General features: G+C 35.5%; 1 protein-coding gene across 4 annotated transcripts in view; it reads right to left on the bottom strand.

The window, feature by feature from the left end:
• PRKD1 (protein kinase D1) overlaps positions 1–25,002 on the bottom strand; it is a 150,791-nt gene that overhangs the window by 79,555 nt on the left and 46,234 nt on the right. The window contains exon 1 of one of the 4 annotated variants that reach the window (XM_074824538.1): positions 10,193–10,450. The exons of 2 other annotated variants lie outside the window; for them this stretch is intronic. In XM_074824538.1, coding sequence (XP_074680639.1) covers positions 10,193–10,390 — 198 coding nt within the window. In that variant the 5' untranslated portion in view covers positions 10,391–10,450. Of the gene's footprint in view, positions 1–10,192; positions 10,451–25,002 lie in introns of those variants that run through there. One more of the 4 variants, XM_074824540.1, reaches the window with a different exon arrangement.

Below are 25,002 nucleotides of genomic sequence, written 5' to 3' on the forward strand. Positions count from 1 at the left end.
TTTTTCAATTTTTTTTCCTGCAGCACAAAAATGTGAGTTTTTTTTCATGCTCCCATCTTAAAGAAGTAAGTTTGTTTTGAAAGCGCAGCCAAGAAATCCTTTTGCAATACAAAAGATTCAATTTAATTTTATATTACTGAACTACTCCATGTGTTATTTGGCAGTTTTATCAACATGCAGTGAAAGAAACACAACTCAAGATAAGCACAGCTCAGGATAAATTGGCAGGTTTTGAGGTTATAATTACTGTGAAAACAATATAGAATAGAAGGAACCCAACAAAAAGTACTTTAAAACAACGGATTCATTAGTGATTACTGGAAGCTTCAGAACCTATCCAAGTATCCCAAGAAATTTATGCTTTTTTTAAAGCTTTAAAGCATGCACTGAAAAGAGAGAGACAAAACAGTCAGATTCCTGGTTTGAATGAAATCTAAATCTCTGAAGTTTTGTCTGTCTTATTCCAGATTATACCGTAAATACCAACCCACTGCTAATTCTTGGTTGGCAGATTACCTGCCTGAAAAAAAGATGCTGTATATAGTTATTCATAGAGCTTTTATACTGAACGGAAAAAATTTCCAACTCCGAAACATAAAACATTCTCACAGAATATCTGCAAAATTCTGCTACAGTGCATGTGTTTAAAGATGCAGAATTTTTGTTCATGTGCACCGTGCACGATGTTAAAAATCCTAGACAGATCCCTTATCTATGTGACATGAGATTCTATTTCAAGGCCATTTCCTTGAGCACTAATGCTAATTATGAACCCAAAGAGTTGGCAATCTATTGCCAAACTTGGAGAAATTTAGCACCAACATCAACACCTGTACTTCTAAACAGGCATTACAATTCCATACATAAGAGATACATATTTGTAAAACTTTCCTAGTAATCAGTTAACCATTCATATTCACAACGTCAGTTGACTGGATAGTCACAGTAACAGCAAGGTATACTTTACCATGTTCATAGAGCTGAAAATGGCTTACTATGACATGTTCAATTCACATTTCCAAAATATTTCCCATTGATGATTACCATCTCTATGGGGACCAAAAATTTGCTCTCTAAAAGTTTGATCAGTTGCGTTATGCATGGTTTTGTTCTTGTTAAGGGGAGCAAAAAAGGTATTTTCTATTTTCATATTCCTCTGCAAAATAATGAACACTGAATAATCTAGTTCTGTAAAAGATATGCATTACCATATTCAAAATTTACAGAAGCAACACCAGGTGGAATAAAATTAGTCAAGATGGATACTGAATTTTTATTTAAAATAGAGTTTTCATATAGGTCACACTTTTAATGGAGCTGTTAGCCAGCCAAAAGTCACATTTTGTCATGAAGTAACCAGTGAAGCAATTAAATGCTGCTGTATTTGGATGATTCCACTGTGCAGGCACCTTCTCACTGTCCTTAGAAAAGTGCCTTTTCCTGGGAAGCCAGGAACCATTCTTGACTGTACACGGGCATTATTACTGGTGCTTACATATCAAAACCATTCATTTTTTATTCAATTACCAAAAGACATGTAATACTAAGGATCTACATTAAGTTACTTTGAAGTTTACCAAGAAGGCAAAACAGCAGAGTTTTAGAAAGAAAATTTAGACAAAACCAATTTTCATTATGCATGAATGTGAATCTGCGCCTTTGTGTCTTCCTGATACTCTATAGATATATGTTAATGCTCAAGTAATATCCTCTATCATCTTAACTAGACTTAAACTTTCAGTATAATTGAAATCAACTCCTAAATATAGTAAAAACAGTAATTTTCACCTAAGGAAGTAATTTCTGAGAAACAGTGCAAAAATCCTAAAATCAGTTCTCTTATATGGAATATTCTTAATCTCGCAGAAAGACAACATAACCTAGATGACATTTTCTCCCACCGTCCCAAATGCGAAGATGACGTATTTCAACAATAACATATTTAAGATGTAGTAAATATTAAGGATTAAAACTGTAAGAATAAGCCAAATAATGCTGAAGGGCCTTAATTCTCAAGGTATCATTGTTTCCAAATTTCATTAAAATAATGAATTATTCAACCTAGTGCCAAAAGCATTTTTCTAGTTCAAGAACAAACTAAATTCATGTCTTAGATGTGAAATAGTTACTCTAGTTTTTTAAGAAATTCGCTTTACACTAAGCATAAGTGTGAGTGAATCAAAGCTTTTGAGAGATGTAGTGGGAACTGCAATTACCCTCTTCATCCATACAGGTGCTAGCATAGCCTAGGTAATAGAAAAGCAGATGATGCAGGCACTAAGAGACACCCAAGTGTCTTACAGAGCCATTCAGCATCTGACCTAGAAGCACTGAGCTGAACCCAAAAGGCTGCTGGAGCCACCTGATGCCTGTGTCATGGCACTCCATGGCTGGACAAGCTCTTCCTCCCTCACTTCAGCACTTGAGCTGGCAGCAGGCAGACTCACTCTTCTCCTAAACATTTTAAATGTAGAACATGCATGAGAAAGTAATTCTGGTGAGATTATAACTTTAACAGATTCCTACCTTGCTACAGTATTCAAGCCTGATGGCATGTCGTAAGAATGAGAATTTTCTTTTACAGAGGCAGTGAAAAAATTAAAAATATCTTTCAAAATGGGCACTGCTGATCCTTTTCAAACACTGAAAGAATCTTCTCATCTCATTGGATATCAGAGATACTACAGACATTTCCCTCTAACTCATTATGGACTTGTTTATTCTCTCTTTATATTCCCATTCCATTTGCTCCTTTCAAATTAGCTTTATTTTTTCTACTTATAAAAGTATTTGCTACATTACATGTATTCTGTATGTATATATAAATATGTGTATTTTGAGGTATCATTTATTACATTCTGTATAGAAAAATAAATTCAATCACATTTTTTGATAAATTATACACAAGAATTATCTTCTGGGTTCAAGTTAGTTTCTCCAGATAAACTACTCTCATGCCAAGAAAGCCATTTTGATGGTACGATTCTCCAAATAAAACATTGTGTAAGGACCAACTGTTGCAACAGTGACAAAAATATTCCCTCAGCTAAGCTTATTCCTGCCAACAATAATGTTGATATGCACAAACAAAAGTAAACAAAAAGCAGCCACATTGCTTGGTACTACAACACTATAAATAGCATTTATTTTTGCAAAATACAGGACAAAATAGGAAATTCATACATGTTAAGCTATCTAAAAGCTAACTAAAACTAACTTAACTAAAAACGATGGTATTGGATCTAAATTCCCAGTGCTAATAAAAGCTCTTGTTTTGGTACAACAGCTGCTTAAAGTGGAATTGGTCATTGTAATTGCAATAATGAGGAAATTCAGTATTTCTGTAAGAATCAGGAGAGTGGAAAATTGTTTACTTGGGGTTCATAAATAGGATCTATTTCTGGATGCAAAACAGCCATCAATAGTCATTAAGACACCACAACTGTGTCCATATACACGTTGTTTGCCTACTCCAAGTGTGAAATAAAATTAATCTTAAACTGCTTTGAGTGTGGTTTAATTTAAGGTGCATTAGTTTACAACCAGAACAGGATAAATGACCCTTTACAGCATAACTTGTTAAACTGCCACAGTTTAGCTGAGTATTTCAAATCTGCCGCCCTCTTTTTTTCTTTTTTTTTTTTTATAAAGATCAACTCACTAACATGACTTATATCACTTACAAACAATTCTGGGTTCCAGGTTTGCAATTTAGCAAAATTTCTGTATTAATGTAAGTCTATCCCCAGTCTTGATGTTGTTATTTATTAGATACTTTCCAGTGTAAAGAGAAGAAATATTGCACAGCGTGCTTCTAAAAGACTTAAAACTACAAAATGCATTCGGTCTAAGGATGAAAGGTTCAGCACACCTGAAGGTAAGTTGAAAATTTGGTTCGCCGTAGACACTAAAGTTCTGGAAAATCTTAAGAGTATTTCTTAATAAAACCACTTAGGAAAAAATCAAAATACAAGTAAGAAGGAATGCAATTACTATTGAAGAGAATATCCAATGTGCAGTGTGAATCCCTTTTAAGAGCCTTATTTCTATTTTCCAAACCTGTACTTTCAACTTTGTTACTTAAGGTCAATTTATGAGAGATGTGTAAGACCATAAGAAAGATACAGCATATTAGATATATCCTCCATAAAAGGAAGGTTCTTTAGCCTAGACACATGCAGTCGTTGTCTCAGATCCAGGCATACATGACTACAGTCTTCAAACACTGGTGCTGACAGGAAGGGTATAATCTGTTTCTCCTCTGCATGGAACATTAAGGATTAGAAAATCTAAAACACAGGAAGGGATACAATACAGGGAATTTGACTGGAGACAAGGAAAGATTTGTAAGGGTAAGAATTAAAAAAAAAATTCTTATTGTTTGCCTAAGAAAGGGAATCTCTATTACTGGAGTGGTTTTTAACAGAACAAATTAAACAAATGTCAGAAATCTGACCGCTGATCTTTCTACGTTGGGATAGAAGGATAAAGTAGGTAATCTCATATGACCTAACAGTCATTATACTGAAAAAATTACTATCTAGTACAAATGGGGGCGGTTTTTATCAAAAGTATGGCTAAATGTGTATGAGAATTTTTATATTATTGATTTACTTATTTATTAAGTACAAGTCTCTCTGTCCACAAGCGATGTTAAATCTTGCTTGTGCCTATCCACAGTGTATTAGGCCAAAACAATGCTAACCTTGGCATGACTGTTCTCAATATAACTGTCATTATCACAGAGGAAACTCTGTATTATACATCCACAGGTTTTGTTCATTAATTTACTAAATCAAAGGTAACTGATGCAAGAAAATTTTTTAAAAAACAAAATAGAAACTATCCTAAGAAGATGTACAAGTATTAGCTTTGCTATAAGAGCAGTTAATGTTGTACAGCCTTGCTATGTAGATGCTATTCATTATTATGTTTGTATCAGTGCAACAGACTTATAGTGAAAGCACTGTATTGGTCTCTCATTCTACATTACTGGTAAGCAGTCTGTAACGTACCAGAGGGATATTACACTATGCTGTCAGAACACTGTTGCAAAGGTAATCTCACATTTAACCAACTACTACTCTCAAACTATTATCTAATCTATAACATGCTCTTCAGTAAAAAAGGAAATACACTACTGTTTTTCATCATACTGACAATGACATTTAAAAAAAAAATAATCACTCCCATGAAGAAACAAAATTCTGGTAGTGAATAAACTGACTGTTTACCAAGCTTAAAATTGCAAGGAAGATCTGGATTCTGTGTCCTGTAAAGCTGCACTGAATTGACTTACAATGTGACTACTACTGATCAGTGTGACTGTTTATGAAGCACACACATCTAAGTTTGCAGGATAAAAGGTTTCAGTTATTAGTGTAAAATAGCATTCATGTAGACAAATAATCATGTCACAGTAGAGTTAAACTGATTTCAGACAGCTTGAAGAGGAAAACTTGTAATTTAGAGATCATTTAAAAACCACTTTCACGGATGGCAGAGAGGGACTGTTTGAAGTTTCAGCAAGGTGATGTTTCTGGATCAAACTGCAAGTTTTTTTTTTTTACTCTTCCACTTTAAAATGGAAAATGAAATATTCTATTAGCAAGATAGTGTTCATTACTGTTGTTTGTAGTGACTACAAGTGTATTACAATTCTGAATACAATCCATTTCTTGTTGGGTAATAGTGATTTAAATATTAGTTTATTAGCTTTTAAGCTATTAACATTTACTCAATGTAGATACAGTGATCTTTCACAGACTGTGAATACTACTTTAGAATTACTTTAATCAATTACATCTCCACAAGAAATAAGATGTATATACACATACCTCTCAAGAGGTGGACTACCCTAAGATTTACTTCTAAAAATTTCAACAACAAAGACCTAAATGTCAGGTTTTCAGCATTTCCACTCTTGGCTTTTCAACGATGTTGGTCTTCTATTATGCCCATAGTTTCTCCTTACAGGTACTGTAATGTTACCCTAATTAAAGTGTATTATTTGGGAAAAGCATAACAGACTTTTATTCCAAACATTAAGCCTTAAAAAATTGCTGTCTAAACATTCATATAAAACATGTTTCATATGATATTGTAGCAGCTTTTATGGTAAAAACAGGAAACACTACTAGCATCTGAAGTTGCCCATAAGCAGACTGAAGTTGTGTGCTTTTTTCATTTCCTGAAAACGTCATGTAACCGTTATCTGCCCGTAAGACTTAAAAAAAAATTTAAAAAAAAATTAAAAATTATCACTTTTTTAGATGAAAAAACCTGCTGATCACGATCTCAAGTAATAATTTGGTATTGCCCAGCTTGCTGGTACTATGGCAGCAGATTATCCATAAAACACAGGGCAAAAGGAGGCTCGTCACTAACCTTTCCTCAGCAGATACCAAAGTGGAAGCAATCACTGAACTGTTTCTGCCCTTGGCAACTGTAAACAATCCCAAGAAAATCCACCAAAATATTTCACCAATAACTGGATAGAAGCCAAATGATTATGCAAATTCTGGGGTTTCACTTTAAAAGACTTCAAGTGATACTACAAAAAAATTGCAGACTCGTATTAAATTTCAACAACTAGAACCTCTAAATATTCAGTAATTCATTTAATCCATTATCCATTGTATTTGTCACTAATTTCAATGGCATATGTCCATCCACATGCAGACACAAGCTGAACTATGTATGTCCATAACCATGCTTATTAACGACTGCTCTCAATACAAGGTTCAAAGACAAACTGCTGAAAAAAATTGGTGATATTTAAAACTCTATCCAATTACTGTGACAATTGTATGGTTTTATTATTAAAGAAACAGAACTTTAAAAGACCTGACATACCTAAACATTAACATATTTCCAATATGAATCAGGAAGCTTTCAATAATTATTAATAATTAATCGTATACATAGTTATATGGATGTAGAACATATTCAGTCTCCCTCTTTGCTGTAGTAAAGCACAATTTCTAATAGAAGTTAACTAAAAGGAAAGGTGAGACTGTCTAAGGTGAGACAACTCTCTCACTAGTTGGGTTTAATAATTATGTATTTGGAAGATTAGCGCAGTAGATACCTCAAATGAAAAACTGATGAGAAATAAATTTCTTCCACATAAAGAACTTTATCTGGAAGAGCTGGAAAACACATGCTCTAAACATTGATGTTGGTTTCAATGTAATTCCTAACGTAATCCAATAGTCAAAAAAGTGTGTTGCTGTGATCACTTTGCAAAAATACTTCTTTCAACATACCAAAATTGTCATGTTTTTGTAACAGAACAGGTAGATAGATTCTCAGTGCTAAAGGTGCAAAAGAAAAAAAAAGTCCTGTTCTTGTGTCTGTCTTTTTGTATGTTACTACAGTTTTGCACATTGCCTGTAAGGGATAGTTTCTGTTTCTTTATTCTAGGAAGTAATGAGAGTTGTCTTTTTAATCGCAGTCCTCACTGATCTTTTTCTTAACATTACATTGAACTATGTCTCTTTTAGTGATAATTATTTTGTCCTTCTAAAAAGTACCTATTTTTTCCTTCAAAATTTGTTAGGTTCTTGCAAGCCTTCCTCTTAGAGAAGTCCTTAGTGACTACCATAACAGCAGGAGAACCCTGGTAAAACCTGGAAGTCTTTCACAGCACAGAGATAATGATCCAGCACACATAAGGACTGTAGGCTAAACAACATCTTCACAGCATGTGGAGAAGCTGAGTCACACTGAATGTTTGTTGACCTAACCTAACTTGCTAAAACAAAAGTTAGGTTGACCTAACCTAAACAAGGTTGTTGACCTAACCCTAACTTGTGTAAAAATAAATAAATAGTCTTACATTGATACAGCTGTTTTAAAATATATAAATGTACGAAATTTTTGAAACGATTGCATTCACCAAACTGAAACGTTCTTCTTTTGCATTCTTAAAATAACAATGCATTTTATTTTTAGAAGTCAGGATTTCCTTTCTCTACAGAGGTTACAACACAGCAAATTCATGATACTGAAAACCAGAGAATTTTTGGCCAAGAGGACTGCCTAAATTCTCACTTAATTGTGGCAGTCACTATTAAGTCACTTGAAACACTCAAGAGATTTTTAAAAGGCTCTATTTACCAAGCACAAAGCTATCATGAAAATATTAGTCTTTGCTTTAAGCATAAATAAAATATCACATCACAGTTTTGTTGTAAAAAACATGTTAGTATTCAAAGACTTTCTTCGCATACACCGTTAGTTACTACAAACTAACACAAACTCTGGAGTTCAAATAGAAGTTCATACTATGGCTATACAGAATATATGTTGTAACACCTGAGTAAGAACAGGAGCTGGTGCCTGCTCCGTCAGCAGTGGTATTTCCACCTCATTCCAGGATGTTTCACACTGTGCTTAAGACATCTAAGAAATGGTGACCCTGTAGACCTTTCCAGCAATTTCATCTGCACTTGCCAGGCAGCCAAACAGCAAAGGCAGGCAATAAACACCTACCTCATTTCCTTTCTTTCCTTCTTTCTATTTTATTTTCCCCAGGCAATCAGCTTGCAGTTGTATAGGAAAGAAAAGCTCAGAAAACATAAAGAGTAGTACTGACCATCTTGATACTGCTTACACTGCAGTACTACCCAAGACAGGCTTAGGTCAAGCCCACTTGTCACAGGCACAGAAAGGAAGACAAATGACTGATGAACAAAGATCTTGCACTAGAAAGGTAAAGAAGCAACCAAGAAAATCTTGAAAGCTTAGGAAGAGAGATGACCACAGCAAGGAAAATACACTTAGAACAGAGGCACAGGCAAGACACCAATGTCTTGCGAACCTTGAGGACAGCAGCAAGGAACCAGGTTTGCAAGGGTTAAAGCAGTGAATGGGAACAGCAGTATAGGTCCTTGCTTCCTTTTTGCCTTTGCGTTCCCAGAAAAGTATGAGAAGGTTTGCTTCTGATCTAGTTGCTCAGTGAAACTGAGAAGTTCCTAAGGTTATACCCACTAAACCAGCCAGGAGCCATTCTTTGGATCCAAGGCTAAGTGGCAGGGAAATGGCTCACTGCCGTATAGCTAACCTCTTTCCCCAGAAGCAGGGAGATGACATTCCCACTGCTTTCAACAGTCCCTTACACATGTTAGGAGCCAAACCACGTTTGGGCATCATGTGAAATAGTGTTATATGGTACAATTCAAACTGTATCAGGAAGCACACAAATAACTAAAAAGCTTAACATGATTTTGGGCCAGTGTTTGAGCCTGTATTTTTATTTTGGTTTAGTTATATTTGTAGATATAACTCCAGAGAACCATCACCATTTGGAACATTCCTAACATACTAACACTTTAATATAGGTGGCATCTTTCCCTATTTACAGTATTTATTCTTCTTTTTACTTTTTTACTACAATCCTTGATTAATTACGTTTTATAAAGCACAACATGATACCTGCAGCACAGAAGTTAATAAGCCTTTTACAAGTGGGCTATCAGAATGGAGCAAACCTTTACCATTAATCACATAAACAATATTTTAGATGACAAATATGCACATACAAATATTTATCTAATTCTCTTTGCTGCAGAAATCAGATTCATCTCTCTCAGATCAGGAACAGAGTACTTTACCCACCCACCCTGACTTGGACTGGCACCAAACTGCAACTTTTTCTGCAATTGCCATCCATGGAACAACGATGACCACAGAGCAAAAATACGGCTGAGCTCCCTCACAGAAATATCAGTGAAACAGATGAAACATGACCATGGTGAAACACAGGAACATGGGTATTTTGGAGAGTGACTGACCTCTGAGCAACCTTTCTGTCAGCCTCTTTCAGTAAAGGTTGTTCCCTGTAGCCATTCAGAGCAGAAACTGCTTCCTTTGCATAGTATCTATAAACAAACATGTTCTCTTGCTACCTATATCTCCTGTCACTGCATGTCAGCTTGCCTTCTGTCACTCAAATTGGTCACTGCCAAAAATGTTGAGTATACACCACATTACTCAAGTTCCTTGTATGCAGACTTTAAAAACTCCCATTCAGGGCAAGCAGTGAGAGATACAGGCAGAGAATCAAAATAAAAGCATCTTAACAATACTACATAGCATTATTTCAAATCTAGACTCTTTTACCAAACAGCAAATGGAAAGCAAACTCGACACATCAGAAACATGGCTCAAAAAGGTTGATAAACTTTACTTGTGTGGTTGCAATTGAATACTTCAGTAAAATCATGGTGACTTTGTAGATCCTGATTCCTGGTAATGTTGCTTTAGTGTTTTTTAAAAAATCTGATGACTGGCAGCTGGGGTAGTTTTCTCTCATTGCTCCTGAACTGAGTCTGGCAATTGGCTGCTGGATGGGGTCAACCCACCACAGCTCTATGCAATTAAACATGACAGATCTTAAATAATAACACTTCTCTCTCAAACAAAGACAATTTTAGCATAATTATTTGTCCTGGTTTCGGCTGGGATAGAGTTAATTTTCTTGAGCTGGGAAAGAGCACAGCTGGAGCATCCAATATGGAGTTTGGCTACGATAGAGTTAACTTTTCTTGAGCTGGGAGGGAGCACAGCCAGAGTGCAGGGCCCGGATTGGCCATTGGAGTATTCCATATCATGTGATGTAATGCTCGGTATATAAAGGAGACGGGTTCTCTCTGCTTCTGGTGGTCTGTGATGGTGGGATCTTCCTTCTGTCGGGATTGCTGCCAGGGGCGGGCTATGTATTGGTCAGCAGGTGGTGAGCAATCCCATTGTGCATTACCCATTTGGACTTCCTATTATTATTATTATTGTTTTGTTACCATCACTAAACTGTTTTTCCTTTTTGCCCCTCCACTATTTCCTGGGCCAGCAGGAAGGGTGAGTGACCGGCTGCATGGTGTTTGGCTGCCGGCCGAGTTCAAACCACGACATTAGTGTAACTTTATTTGTGCTACCACAAGACATAATATAACTTTCTCCGTTTCGATTATAAAGACTGGATTTTTTTTTTTTCCATTGAGACTTCTGTGGAAGTATTTCATTCCAAATTGCTGCATGTAATAACCAAAAATATGTTGATTACATCTTGGAAATTGATTTTCACTAATACCATGTAAAGACTAATTTAAAATAACCTGACTCTTAAATGTAACTTATCTTCTTCAAGAGTTAGCTTTTTACTGTTACTTCCTCAGCATTTTGTGAATATGCTATTACAGTTTCCAATGCAATGAAGATAACACAGTCAAACAGATGTAAAGAAAGAGTTAAGCCCAGTAACTCAGACACAGAGAAAACACTCAATTTTGTCTAGAAATTTGTGCCATCCAAACCAAACCACACAGACTATCATGCTGATTAAGAGGTTAATTTCACAGAAATACTTAGAAAAGTAGTAAACACACAACAGTGAGACTCAAAGAGAAACTGGTCTTCATGTCCTGTTGGAGCCAAAAGTATTATCACATATACCACACTGCATATGCTGCAGAATTTCCCTGAAAATTTTCACTGGCAGAAGCACCAAGGGAGAGCACTAACAGTTTGTGCCTTCTTGGTTATTTCATACTGAGAGTTTGGGAGCACTGTTCTACTAACACCGATCCATTAATGCCACATTTCTCTAAGGCAACACAGGGATCTCAGCAGAAAGGCTCCCACAGTTCCTGCATACATTCTCTGTGCAGCCCAACACTGTCCACCTTAGTACACAATTATGGAGCTTCCTGCAAATCGTTCAGGAGAACAACGTGACAACGACAGTGTCAGATTGTTGACAGGCATCCATTTATGTAGATGCTTCATGAACAGATTGCAGTTCTCACCAAGGAGGTTGAGAACTGGGGCAGAAATTTTCAAGCCCTTCAGGGAATAGGCGGGAAAAGGATGATGAATCACTAGCAAAACCAAGTATTTTTTTTTAGTTCCTTTAATAAAAAACCAAATACTTAAGACAGTGACTAAAGAGTCCCTCGCACAAATCCATTCACTCTGAAGCTGCAGTCTTACTAATTCTATGTCAAAACAAGCTCCTAAATTAAGAAAGATTAAAAGAAACCAATTCAAGAGCCAATTCTACACATTATTTAAACAAACAAACCCCAAACCCCCATTTCTTCAAGAATCTACCACCACCTGTGTTTTAGCTGCCTCTAAGCAAGCATTACATCAATTGAGGAGACTCAGTCATGTACATAACTCAATAGACTACACATAGAACAAGTGTCTTTGATCTTTTACAGATTGCACAGCACATGAACTACTTACATGCAAAGTTTCTGTGTATGAGGCAAGTGATCTAGACAGATCTAATAAAGGTTAGAGATCTAGAGATAATTCTCACTTGTTTATACCTCTACTCTGCTTCCAAAATACACTTCATTTCCTTCAAGATAGATGTCAGTTTAGGTAATTGCTTAAAGATAAATCTAAAACTTTTTTTTTTTTTTGCAAAGAAACAGAAAACAAAACAGCTCTGATCAAAACTACTGTTTTAATTAAAGCATTCCCAAATATGTGGTTTCTTCCTGAAAAAGCAGAACTCCCTTACATTTTGAATAAAGTGTTAAGAGAGATTTTGAAAATTACTTTTTCATCCACTCACAACATTCATTCTGTATTCCAGGAAATACAGTAAGAGCCATTTGAAAAATACCTGTAAAGGGCTCTCTTCCACTGAATTTGACAGAAATGTGAATGTTTTTTTAAGTATAAGCAGCATATTGGTTCAACTTTTAGTACTAATAACTAATTTGCTCCTTGGCCAGTTGTCTCTTTTACTTCCATTTATTATTAACTAGAATCCTTATTAATAAAGGATAAAGGAACACCACCAAATAACAGGATTACTGGTCTTCCTAATCCTGTAAGTAATATAATCAGGAGGGGATTATAGCAGGAGAAAAGGCTGAGGGTGCTTATGTTGGACACCAGTTCAGCATGAGCACACATACCTAAGAACCAGGTCTGTACAGGGAGTCCGATGTTCTTATAAATAAGAACTTGGAATATCATGTTATATACATTAATTCCCCATTCAAAATGCGGCTTAGAAAAGCCAAAATACTAAGAGGAACCTGGGCAGCACAGTCAGTTAAGAACATTAGGACAGAAGCATCTGTAAAAAATTGTTTTAAGCAAATTTAGCAGCTCTTTGCAGATCTGAGTAAGGCATGTCACAGGAGGTTTGGTATTCATTGTCCATGACATCCAAAAGGATCTTCCTTGCCAAACACCTGTTTGGGGATAGGAAAATGGCACAAAAAAATGGCAGCTTTTATAGAACACTACTAGAGACATATATAGACTTCTAGATAGTGAGTCACTCAGGAAGAGGCCATTCGGGTTTCTAGGCCTGTCTACCTGAAAGTTTCAAAGCTGGACTGTCCAACTTCTTGAATACTGACCTAATCATTAGGCTAGGACAAGATCACTAAAGAAAGAGAAACCACTGAAAGATGTATGGAATCACAAACAGATCACAACAAAGCTCATGTCGCCGTAATGGGCACTCAGCAGAAACTGGACAATGAAAAGATTAAAACCAAAAAAATCCTCCTGAGAGCAAAGGCCTAAACTAAGATTCTCCTCCTCAAACATCCTGTCAGCAATAGTTTCTTAACAAAAATGCTTGTAGCTGCTGTGTTTCCACACGCATCCAGTATGCCCCTTAATAACACATATGTACTGCAGAAAAATCTCTCAGCACACTCAGGCATAAAGATTAAACATTATGTTTAAGTTGTCTGTGAACCTAGGAACACTTTCACAGAACTAGGAAAATCATTTAATGATACCCACATGAATAAAACTCACGGTTAAAGGTTTTTAATTGATTTCAAAAAAATAAATGCACTAAACACAGAAATTGCCAGGTTGCAAAGGGAGCTTTAAAGTATATGTCTCATACATACAGAAGTTTAATGTTCAAAACAGAAAGTTGACAGCAACAGATATAAATAGAAACTTGAGAGTTGTAGAAAACCACTAAGGAAAGCCAGAAGATATGCAGAAATATCACTGTCAGCACACTTAAGGCACATTAAAAGTTTTGCTAATACTTGAGGAACAAAAAGAACTACAATTCTACCATCCATAAATATTTATCAATCATTTCCCTTTTTTTCCCCCCACATTTTGAGAAAAGGCAGTACTAATGATGAAACACTTTGTATTCTAACACCGGTTGATATGGATGTTGAAGAGGACCCACTGAAGCTGCACACTTACAACTTTAAAGCAAAATTAAAACAACTGTAAAGTCAATGGCTGAGTTCTGGAGCAATCGAGAGGAGAAAAACTAATGTGCTGCTTTTTAAAAAGGAAAATGGAGCTACCTGCACAACTGTAGACTTCTTAAAATAATGGAACAAAAGATACACAGTTCAACAAATGAAAACATGAAGGACAGTACTACTATTTAACTACCACCTTGGCTTAAGAAAAACCAGGTAACTTAGTAATGTAATGAGGAGACTGCACAAGCATAACTTAAAAGCGACACAAAATCAGACTTCACAAAATATTATGTAAGGCCCTGGAAACATGGAATGCAAGCTGCTCTGATGTAACAGGGACTCTATTCTGAAAAGCAACGATGAAATTTAGCTAATGTACTGGGTAATTAGATGAACATGCACTCTTAATGAATTGCTTTTGCCATAAACTGGGGAATATCAAAGAAGAACATGGATTTATTTCCTTTGCTTTTGGCACTGAGGCAACTGCAACTGGAAGTCTACTCATACCTAGCATTTAAAATTCAAAAACTAGTACACCAGAGAAAGGACTCAGGGAAGAATGATAGAATAATTAAGGAACCGAAAAACATGCTCTCCTGTACGTAGCAGCAGGGGATTAAACTGTTTAATTTCTAAAGGAAGGTCAGGATGTGATTTGATCATTTCTGATAAGCATCAGTACGAGAAAGTGAAATCTGATTATCTATTGATTCATCTGCCTTGCAGACAAAGAAACAGCAAGTTCCAATTTCTGACAGCTCAGGCTATGTAGAATTAGACTACACAACAATTATTTTGCTGGTCCGATTTCTTTTTTTGCTTACTTTAAGTAGCAAGAACAAATGTTTACTGAAGAGCAAATATGGTAGTGTTATTTCCATATTACTGGATTTTTATTTCTAAAAGAGACACTCTGTTTGAAAAGGAATTAGTTCAGACAACTCCTATGGCCTTTCTTATACAAAAAAATATCAGAACAAATTACCATGATGTCATACTCGGCAACAATACTCACAGTCAAGCTAAATGGAGAAAGCTAACAGCTTTCCCTGGACTCTTCTCAGAGCATCTTTTTCTTTTTTCTTTTTTTTTTTTTTTTTTTTTTTTTTTTTTTTCAGTCTCAGGATGACAAAACAGGTATTTAATACATCAGGTATCTGACATTATCCTGGCACTCATTTTGGCATTGCCAAGACCTCTAATGTAACACTATGTCTAGTTCTGGGTGCCCAGAGACAGTCCAAGGACAGCACCAAAAAAAGAGTTCTGTAAAATGATACAAAAGGAAAGATTTAAAGAGCTAAACAATGATTAGGGGACAGAAAACAGACTGAAGGAAACTCACAGTCTTTAGTTTTGTTAATTAGGCAGTAAAGAGTTTATACAAAGGGAATTTAAGTTAAATGTTAAGAATTAAGGATAGTTTAAAAACTGGCAATGAGTTTTTGTGGAGGCTGTGGCATCTCCATCACTGGAGGTTCTTAAAACAGGTTAAGCAGAGCAGGGTACAGATGCAGCTGATCCTGACCTGAAACTGGAGGAAAGCCTTTTGGGTCTTTCTATCCCTGTATCTACAAGTCTTCTGGAAGACCTTTAAAAAAAATTTATTTGCAGTTCAGAGTAAGAAAAATAAACTACGTAAGCCACATTCCTACAGTTTAATGTTCCTTTCTGTAAGCCACATTCCTGTGACTTTCCTGATTATCTAAAATTCCCATTGTAAGTTCAACTGGATAAATACTTCCCCATTTTTTATCCCGAACTGTCGTGTAGAGCTCCTCTGCAACAACATTACATAGCTGCCACATTTCGCAAGGGAAGTTTTTGCAACTCAGTGTGGGTGAATACATGTCCACCCCCACCCAACTAATACTGACAGATTATTTGACAGTTTAATTTCAGTTAGACCTATCTGCCTCAAGCATATTTTTAAACATCAAGACAAAAGTTACCTTAGAGTTTAATACATCTGGGATGTGCATCTGAGAAATTATATCTCTAACAGATTAAATGAACACACTGTCAACCCTAAATTCCTGCATGGGTTTCCCCGTCTTCAACTATCCACTCTCATCTTGCAATATTTAAGTGTTTTATTTTTCCAGTACCGAACCTCACACTCACTAAATCTCATCTCTTCTCATACAATGGGATCAATATTCAGCAGTATTGTTCTCAGGGTCAACAAGCAACTGGAACTTTTCTCATGGCTCTGCCCCTCTGATGTTGGACTTTAAATAGGTTCCCTATTGGTTTTGACAGGACTGAAGCTCTCCGGGTGCTAAAAGAAATTGTAAATGCTTTTGTGAATACATACTGTCTTAATCATGTCTCTGAATATTTAATTTCAAGTGCTGGCTCTTGCCTTCTTGCAAAACCAGTGTGACTCAAATTAAAAAAATTATTTTTTAATGTACTTTTTATTCATTGTTCAGTGCTACAATTTTGAGTTGCAGAACTGTGTTCCACAATTGATAATGGAATTATAAGAAAACATGGGGTTTTTTACAGTCTTCTTAACAACGGCTTAAACAAGGGCATAAGGATGTAAGATTTTTTTTTTTTTCTTACTTAAAGTCAGAACTGTTAACCTATAAATGCTGCAGAAAAGAAATTTACACTGAGAACAAAAAGGTAAATCAGCTCCTTGAAGCTCACAGGGTAATTTCACACAGAATACCATATTAAAAATATATTGCTTACAGCAAGGAAATTATCATTTCCTGCCTTTTATACAGAAACTGAAGACTTTGGCACAAACCACAATATTTTGAAGAGCACTACAAGCAAAGTCAAAATTCTGTTCCTGCCAGGGGAAAAGCAGCTGTCACATTAAACTAAGAAAACTTTTCAGACCTTCATCTAACATGTAAAGAAACCCTTCTAAGTTCAAATAACAAACAAGTCATTGTACAATAATCTCATTTGCCTGAAGTCTTAGCCATTTGGCACCCAGCCAGCTGGGGGTGAAGAGCCAGACACTTAATACACTAAGATCCTAGCAACTAGGAGTCTGCAGGGAGCAGGAGATCGTATTACTGGCAGCTGAGTGAACAAGATCTCAAATATTACAGAGGAATATACAGAATTAAGTTTTTGTGGGCCGCCTTAGTCTTTTGCAATAGATCAGAAGCAGGAAGATGGGCAGGAAGGTTCATAGCCAAAGGGGGCTGTGATCATAAAAACATTTAATGATTGCTTAGAAACATAGATCTAAGTGCTTTCCCACTATATGTTCAACTGTTTTGATTCTCTACAAGTAGCAGTGCTCTTACTATGCATCACCAAGCCATGAAATAATGGATGGATATGTTAAGATTATGATGAAGACATACCTTTCATTGCACGAGATCCTCTGTAACTGCAAAGAGAAAATTTGGGGTTTTTTCCCTTGCAATGTTTATGAAAGTACTTTAGAGATAATATTTGTGCTTCTTGAACAGCTTCTCTTTTTTCCTCACAGCAACAAATACTTTTACTCAACTATGTATTATCAGCAGGTAATTTCACCTCAATTATTTCTTGCCTCTAAAACTATGGTGAGTGCACAACTGTGTGAGAAGCTATAAACATTTCAAATAAGCACTGATCTGAGTACAGTGATCCAGCATGCTGTCTTGAACTGCCAACACGTATGACTTCAATAATAACAAATGACATTTCAGAACCCTAAAGCAATCACCAAAGAACGCTTCATGGGTTACGTCACCTTTGATTCACTTTATGCAATGTATCGTTAGAAGCATACATTAATCATTAATTCCTATGCTCCAACAAGGTAAATAAGCACTTGGAACAATGCACTGACAGACCAATCTGACTTTTTTGAATTTTTGACAGGGTAAAATGATCAAGGTTATGATTTTTAAAAGCATCTGGTAACTGCTCTTATGCGTGCTAAGTTAAAATTTACTTTTAGGAACCAGATTCTCTTGGTTCACATTCATTTCTTATTGCTATGCTGACCATTTGTAACCTGTACCACACTAAAACCTACAATGTAATAAGAAAGCTAAAAAAAAAGTGGAAAGAATCAAATATATAACTGTCCATTAAGAGGATGCATGCAAGCAGAAGTTCTGTTTGGTACAATCAATCATGTTTTCCTCACCAAATGATTCACCAGCATCATTTCCACCATTGTATCACTTACACAGATGAGAAAGGTTTTTTTATTATTCACAAATAAAATCAAAATCCAGTAAAATGAACAACAAATAGCAGAAAGAAAGCTTAATGAAGTAGAAATAAAATGTCTGTGTTATTATGGAGAGTCAAATCTGTATATAGACCAAATTACTGGGGCCAGAAAAAATTCTGCATGCACAGATGCAGATTTCATATCCACCGGCAGGTGCACATTCAAATTACAAGCAAGTTTACATTCTACTTACTGGTTTCTAACCGTTCCCTCCTTCCCGCCCACTGGTCCTTCTTTGGACCTATCTGATTAGAGACTGCAGATCATCTCAGCCCACAAACACAAATCTGGTTGTAGCAAGAAGCTCTGTTTACAGCCTGCAGAACTCTGTGCAGATACCCTCCTTCAGAAAGCCAAAAAATTCACCACTCTGAAAGTTACATTACAGAGAAAGCCATAATAACTGATTATTTCCCATGATAATGTACAATATACAGATATGCAAGGTGGGCCTTCTAATTTCAACCACTTACAAGATAATTAAATATGGAGTAGTCTAGAAATCTTCTTTGCAACCGTTTATTTTTATTTTCTCGTAAAGGGAAGAAGACAAAACGTTTAATGCTCTTTAGTGCAATGATAATACATCTGTCATTCCTCAGTGTCATTCAGTATCATTCCAACTTGCAAACTTGCCTGTATTTTGTTAAAATCGTTTGTCTGAAATACAGGTCAATTCCTTTTTTGCTCTAAAGTTTTTACAACCATGAAAGCAGAGGAAAATGACCACTCTGCAGTGGTTGTCTCAGAAAAAAAAGTATGGGCAAGGACAAATCAGCAGTAGCTTGGTCTGCCTACTGGGTATAAGAACCCAAGAGTCCATGCCAACTTACCCACATCACATCAGCCTCCTCCTCCCTTCCCTGTGAACTACAGCTGGCTTTCAGAGAAAAGCACTTGATTTCACCCAAAAGCCAACACAACCAGAACAATGGAATCATCTGATTCTGAATGGAACTGGTTGTATTTATGAAAAAGCTGAAAGGAAAAAAGAAAGAAAAAAAAAAAAGAACAAAGTATGTTGTTAAGAGGAATTTCTAAACAGAAAGAGAAGTCTTCACACTGGTATTTAAAAAAGTTAAAAAAAAAAAAAATCATTCTGCCAATGATTACTTCTGCCAAACTGGAAAAAATCCTTTGGGTTAAAATGAAATATGCATAAATATACCGGAGTGACAAAAGACTTTTTTTGCTTTCAGAGCACTATAATTTTACTTAAATGGTAGGTGTTCTTTCTAAACAGAATGGCATTTCAAAGAGACATCCAATCCTGTATTTCAAATGCAGCAGTCATCTTTGAAACAGGGTCTTTAAGAAAACTTTAAAATAGCAAGAAGTAAATTCGTGAAAAAAACTTACCAACTGTATTTTGAATAAAAACATAATCATCAGGAAACAAATGCACCTCTCCCTACCCCCTTCTCCTTCCTCCAGAGTTTGTGCCTGCACAAAGATACAAGAAGCCACTAAACCACAGAGTCCCACGCCTGCCGACCGCAATGGCTAAATAACTCACCATGTATCAGCATCATTTTGCATGAATGCCTTCCTTTGAGATTTGGAAATAAATAAAAATGTACATAGCAAAGTGGTCACTGAAATTAAATGAGAACATTTTAAAATCTACATCTTTTAACAATTAATTATTCTTTACTGAAAAAGGTGAATTAATGTCTTTATACTAGCATACAATGCATCTCTTTACAGTGGCTTGAGTAGATCATCAGGTCAAAGGGCTTTTTTCACTAATTACAAAAATAGCAAGCTTGCTACATAGATGATTTTATTAATTGATTCTAATTGTTTAACCTTCACAACTATGATTAGAGGCAGAAGAATAAGGAGGGAATATGGAAGATGAATTTAAATAAGAACAGTAAGTTTAGCCAAACCAGTGAACAAGTGTGATGAGAGGAGAACAGGGCACAAATTTCCTTGAACACTGATTCCAGAACTACAATGAAAGAGGATTTGGGTCTCATACCCAACTATTTCAATCTCTCCTATCCCTAAAGAAGAACAGAAAGGAGCATTTTAGACTCCCGTCTTCCAAACAGGGTTCTTTGTGAGGCCTGAGAGTGAAAAAGGGCACTTACTTCACATTTACATCCACAATTATAGTATATGAAAGGCCACTGATAGCAGTTCAAATTCAAACACTTCTTGTTACTTTTATTTACCTGTTTCATATATGTCATGCTTACTTTTTAAAAGTATCAGTGACTTCCTTTATGCACTGCTACCGAGTATAACAGCTAATATACCCCTTCAGCACTAAAAGACAAAATTTTTTTTTTTTTTTTTTTAAATATACTGATAAAATCCTAGCACACCAGACCTGGCTAGGCAGTGGTATATTTTATATGGCTTTTAGCAACTACAAGGTACTGCAAATATCCTAGGAATGGATGAGACAGTAAAGTAGAAGACAATCTAGTGGTGTTACAGACTGCTCAAAGGAAAAGAAAATGATAGGTTGGAAAACAGGACAGACACACATGTGGACTAAATCCAATGGCCAGCTGACCTCACAATCAACAGAAACTGGATCATAAAAGAACGTTTCGAACTAGATTTCAGAATTCAATTAACAAAAATACCTACTGAAATCAAAAGATTCGTGCTAATTTACAGCAAAGCAGAGCCCAGACAGAAACACCTTTTTTAAGATATGTTATACAAGGATACAAATATGATGTTAACTATGATATGATACGATATGAAGTACAGTGTTGCATTTGATCTTAACTAAGTATAAAACCTAAGTATGAAAATGGAGGTGTGCCTCAAAAAAAAAATTCTATACCTTAGGTTCTAGGCATATTCAATAGAGAGGGATCTGTTCATGTCATAGCCAAAAGAACTGGTAATACTTCAGTGTGGGTATGATGCATAACCCCTACACTCCACTGTCAATAAATAAATGAATGATCAAATTGACTATTTGGAAAGAAGATAAAACTACTATGATGAAGGAAATGGGTAGTTTATCTTACAGGATGAGACTAAGTTTTCTTTCGTTAATCTGTCTCAACCTGAAAGAGAGAATAATAGTAGCTTACACACATATCAAGATCTAGAACAGAAGGAAAAGAACAGGGAAAAGCAAGATATAGCCTTACAAAAGTGAGTATCAGGTGACCAAGAAGAAAGTCAGGCTGCATATTTAAAGAGGACTCCTCAGCTTCAAAGAAATTTATCTTTTAGATAGCTTTTCCAACTAAAGCCCCAGGGGCAGAAAGCAAAATCTTCTTAAAAGTCAAGTTTGACAATTTTATGACACAAGTTAAATGATATGATTGTCTGCAACACCAGACAGTAACACAGGAGATCCTTTTCAGTCCTAGAATCCTATTTGAATGTAAAGGAAAAAGCATGTCCATGTTGCTTCTAATCTTACCAAAATACTAAATTATTATTAATCTCTTAATCAGTTTTATCCTCTTAGAAGTAGGCATAATGAGTAAGCTGCTGAAGCAACACAAAACCTTTTGAACCAAGTTGATATTAAAGCCAAAATCTGCTGAAATCTCCCAGAGATAAATTTTCAGTGTTTTATACTATCTTGTGGTAAAGAAATAGTGTAGAAAGCATTAACTTTTACTAATGTGCAAATACTTTAATACATATGATAAATAATTCAAATAATGCAAGTTTTCCTTCAGAAAGTTCTTAAAGATTAATAGAAATATGAAAACAAATCCATTAATTCTATTTTGACCAGCCCAGAAATTTCTGAGAATTTCTGTAACTTTTTCCTATGTAATATACCTACCTGTATTACTATAATGTCTCTCTGTTGTTCTTATATCTGTACACATTATGAAAATTTAGTTTAGGTATTTTTATAACAAGCTACTTCTGTTAATGTAAATACCTGATTTATTTATGTCTCACAGGTACACTGGAATTACAATCTAGACTGAGCCACCAGTGCTGGCAAATAAGCTGCTGGCAAAAAGAACGGGAAAAAGAATAAAGTCCTGCTGCAGCTGTGATGATGTAGGAATTAAAATAATCCACAGCACTGCACAAGCAATAGCTACCTGTCTTTCTCTCTTACAGATGTTAACAAACTTATTGACGCTTCCTTTGCTAATATTTCTCTCTGTCCACAGGTTCCAACTCCTTTTCACTGAAACTGTAACACAGTCTTAGTGTAACTAAGACCTCAACTGTACTTAGTAAAGCCACCGCTTTTGTTTTAGCCCTAGTGAAGGGCTGGCATGATTTTTCCAAACATATCAGTTAACACAAAAAAACTTTACCTCTTCCTACTACAGAAGTCAAATATCACAGTTCTGAATGTTTTTTGTCTTGGTTTTGAGTTTTTATAATGAAACAATATAAACCCTTGTGCTTTGGAAAGCCTTCAGCCACCCCTACCACAGAGGCTACCTTCACTGGGCTTAAGTACTTCTTTCCAATAAAGCTTCATTGCTACCACTGGCATCCATGCCTTCTGTGGTGTTTCACATACCATCCAAATTGTCATTATTTCTCGCTTTAAGTTTTATAATCTTCTAGTCTGACAGTAGTTTAGTCTTACGGCTTTTTCAATGGGCTCGATATTGCAATTTCCCATATCTCTATGCAATTGCTACAAGACTTTGATTAATGCTCTCTTCATTCTTCTGCATTCTTCATGAGAGTGATTTCACCTGCTTATAGAATTTTAATTATTTTAATATTTATTAATTTATTTATAATTTTAATATTTTGTAATTTTATAATTTATGTTATTTTAAAATAATTTATTTGTATGTAATTGTTTTCATAACTGCTTATTTTGCATCTCCAGCAAGTCTTCTGACAACTCCCCCACATGCTTATCAACTTTAAGACTCACTGAAGCTATGCTTCCACACAATGCTAAATACTTACAGAGCTAGATCACCAGTTTCTCATACTATTACATCCAAGAAATTATTTCAAATCTAAAGCCATACAAGAGCACATGGTCCAAGCCTATAGTGTCGACAGCCCTACATCATATCCTTCTATAATATACATAAGTTTCCACGGGGATTTATGCTGCTTGGCACTTATCAGAGCCATCTTTTAACAGCATGACTGAGATATGACAAGACAACACTAAGCTGTGAGGTTTGCTGGGACCACTCTGGAAGGCTAGACTATTTAGAGTGCATCCGATGTTGGCAAGATCATGTCCACGCTTCATCTAGAGGTGAAACTCTACTTACAGAAATCTACTCTCCAACTGCCTTTCTAAGGGAACTATTGACAACAACACAGTGTTAAACAGTCAGTGAGAGAAGACATATCTGCACGTTAGATTTCACTCTAAGTCACTGTTTCATCGTAATATTCCTGTTTCCATTGGTAGCTGGGGAATGCATTTCTTACACCTTTTCTGTGTCAATGATATAGATTATACACCACAGCTGCAAAAAAAGATTTTAAGTCTCACAGCAGTATGAAATAGTTTGGAAGAATAAAGTTGGCTCTATTAGCCAATAGCATAAAACACGGACTTTCAAAACACAAGTTTTTAAAGCTGAATACACGGGCAACGCAATGTAAATACTCTGAAAAAAAAAATATTCTGATTTCCTTCACTTACTGAAGTCCCCTTTCAATGGTCTGACAAATGATAAAGCATTTTCTTGTTTTTAAAAGCACAGTTCAACACAAATTAGGCATTACATTGACTAATTCCCTGTAATCTTTCCCACTGTATTCCTTCCTTACAGATTTTAGCCTGATATTCTAACAAGATCAAGTCATTAAAAATATCAGAAAGATCTTTATTCCAAAGTGATGGATGAAGATTAAATTGTATCTTTTCTCTGTAGCAGTCTTGAAAAAACCTACACCATCTTGATAAGTATATTACACTATCAAATCTGGAACTTGACTAAATTTTCAGGTTTATTAAATTTAAGGTGGCCATATACTAAACAGGAATGTTTTATGATCAGTTACCACACTCCCTAGATATATGTTATGGAAAAATCATAAGCAATTTCTGAGTGTTTTCATGCAAAGACAAAATACACCTGAATATATACTCATAATCCCTATGAGCAACACAGATGTCATTAAATGTCTCTTTTAATGAAAAGGATTGCAAATTGAGAGGTTAAGTACCGCTAACTCAAAATTGTGAATAAATGACATATTATCAAGCCATATATCAAAAAACACAGCTGTTTTCAAGGCCCATGGTCTGACATCAGAGGCTTCTGAAAAACAAACAAACCAAACAAACCAAAAAAATCAACACCCAACCAAAAATCTACTTGAACAAATTATGTACATAATCCATAAATCTTTAAAAACCAACCAAATAAAAAACCCACACTGTTTTCTCAGAGGCCCATGGCTTAAAGTCTTCGCTCAAACAATCTTAGTATCACAACACAAATATTATCTTGTATTCCTGCTCTAAAACTGGTAAGAGAAAAACAAATTGCTAAAAGACATTAATAAAGAAGCACTATGTAAAATGTTAAGTAACTTTACAAGTTTTAATAAATATTCATGTTGGACTATCCCCTGCTACAACAAAAAGAAAAAAAAAATAAATATGCTTTCAGCATAAAACAATCATTAATT

This window comes from Strix aluco, chromosome 4, assembly GCF_031877795.1.
Source record: "Strix aluco isolate bStrAlu1 chromosome 4, bStrAlu1.hap1, whole genome shotgun sequence".
Taxonomy (NCBI): Eukaryota; Metazoa; Chordata; class Aves; order Strigiformes; family Strigidae; genus Strix; species Strix aluco.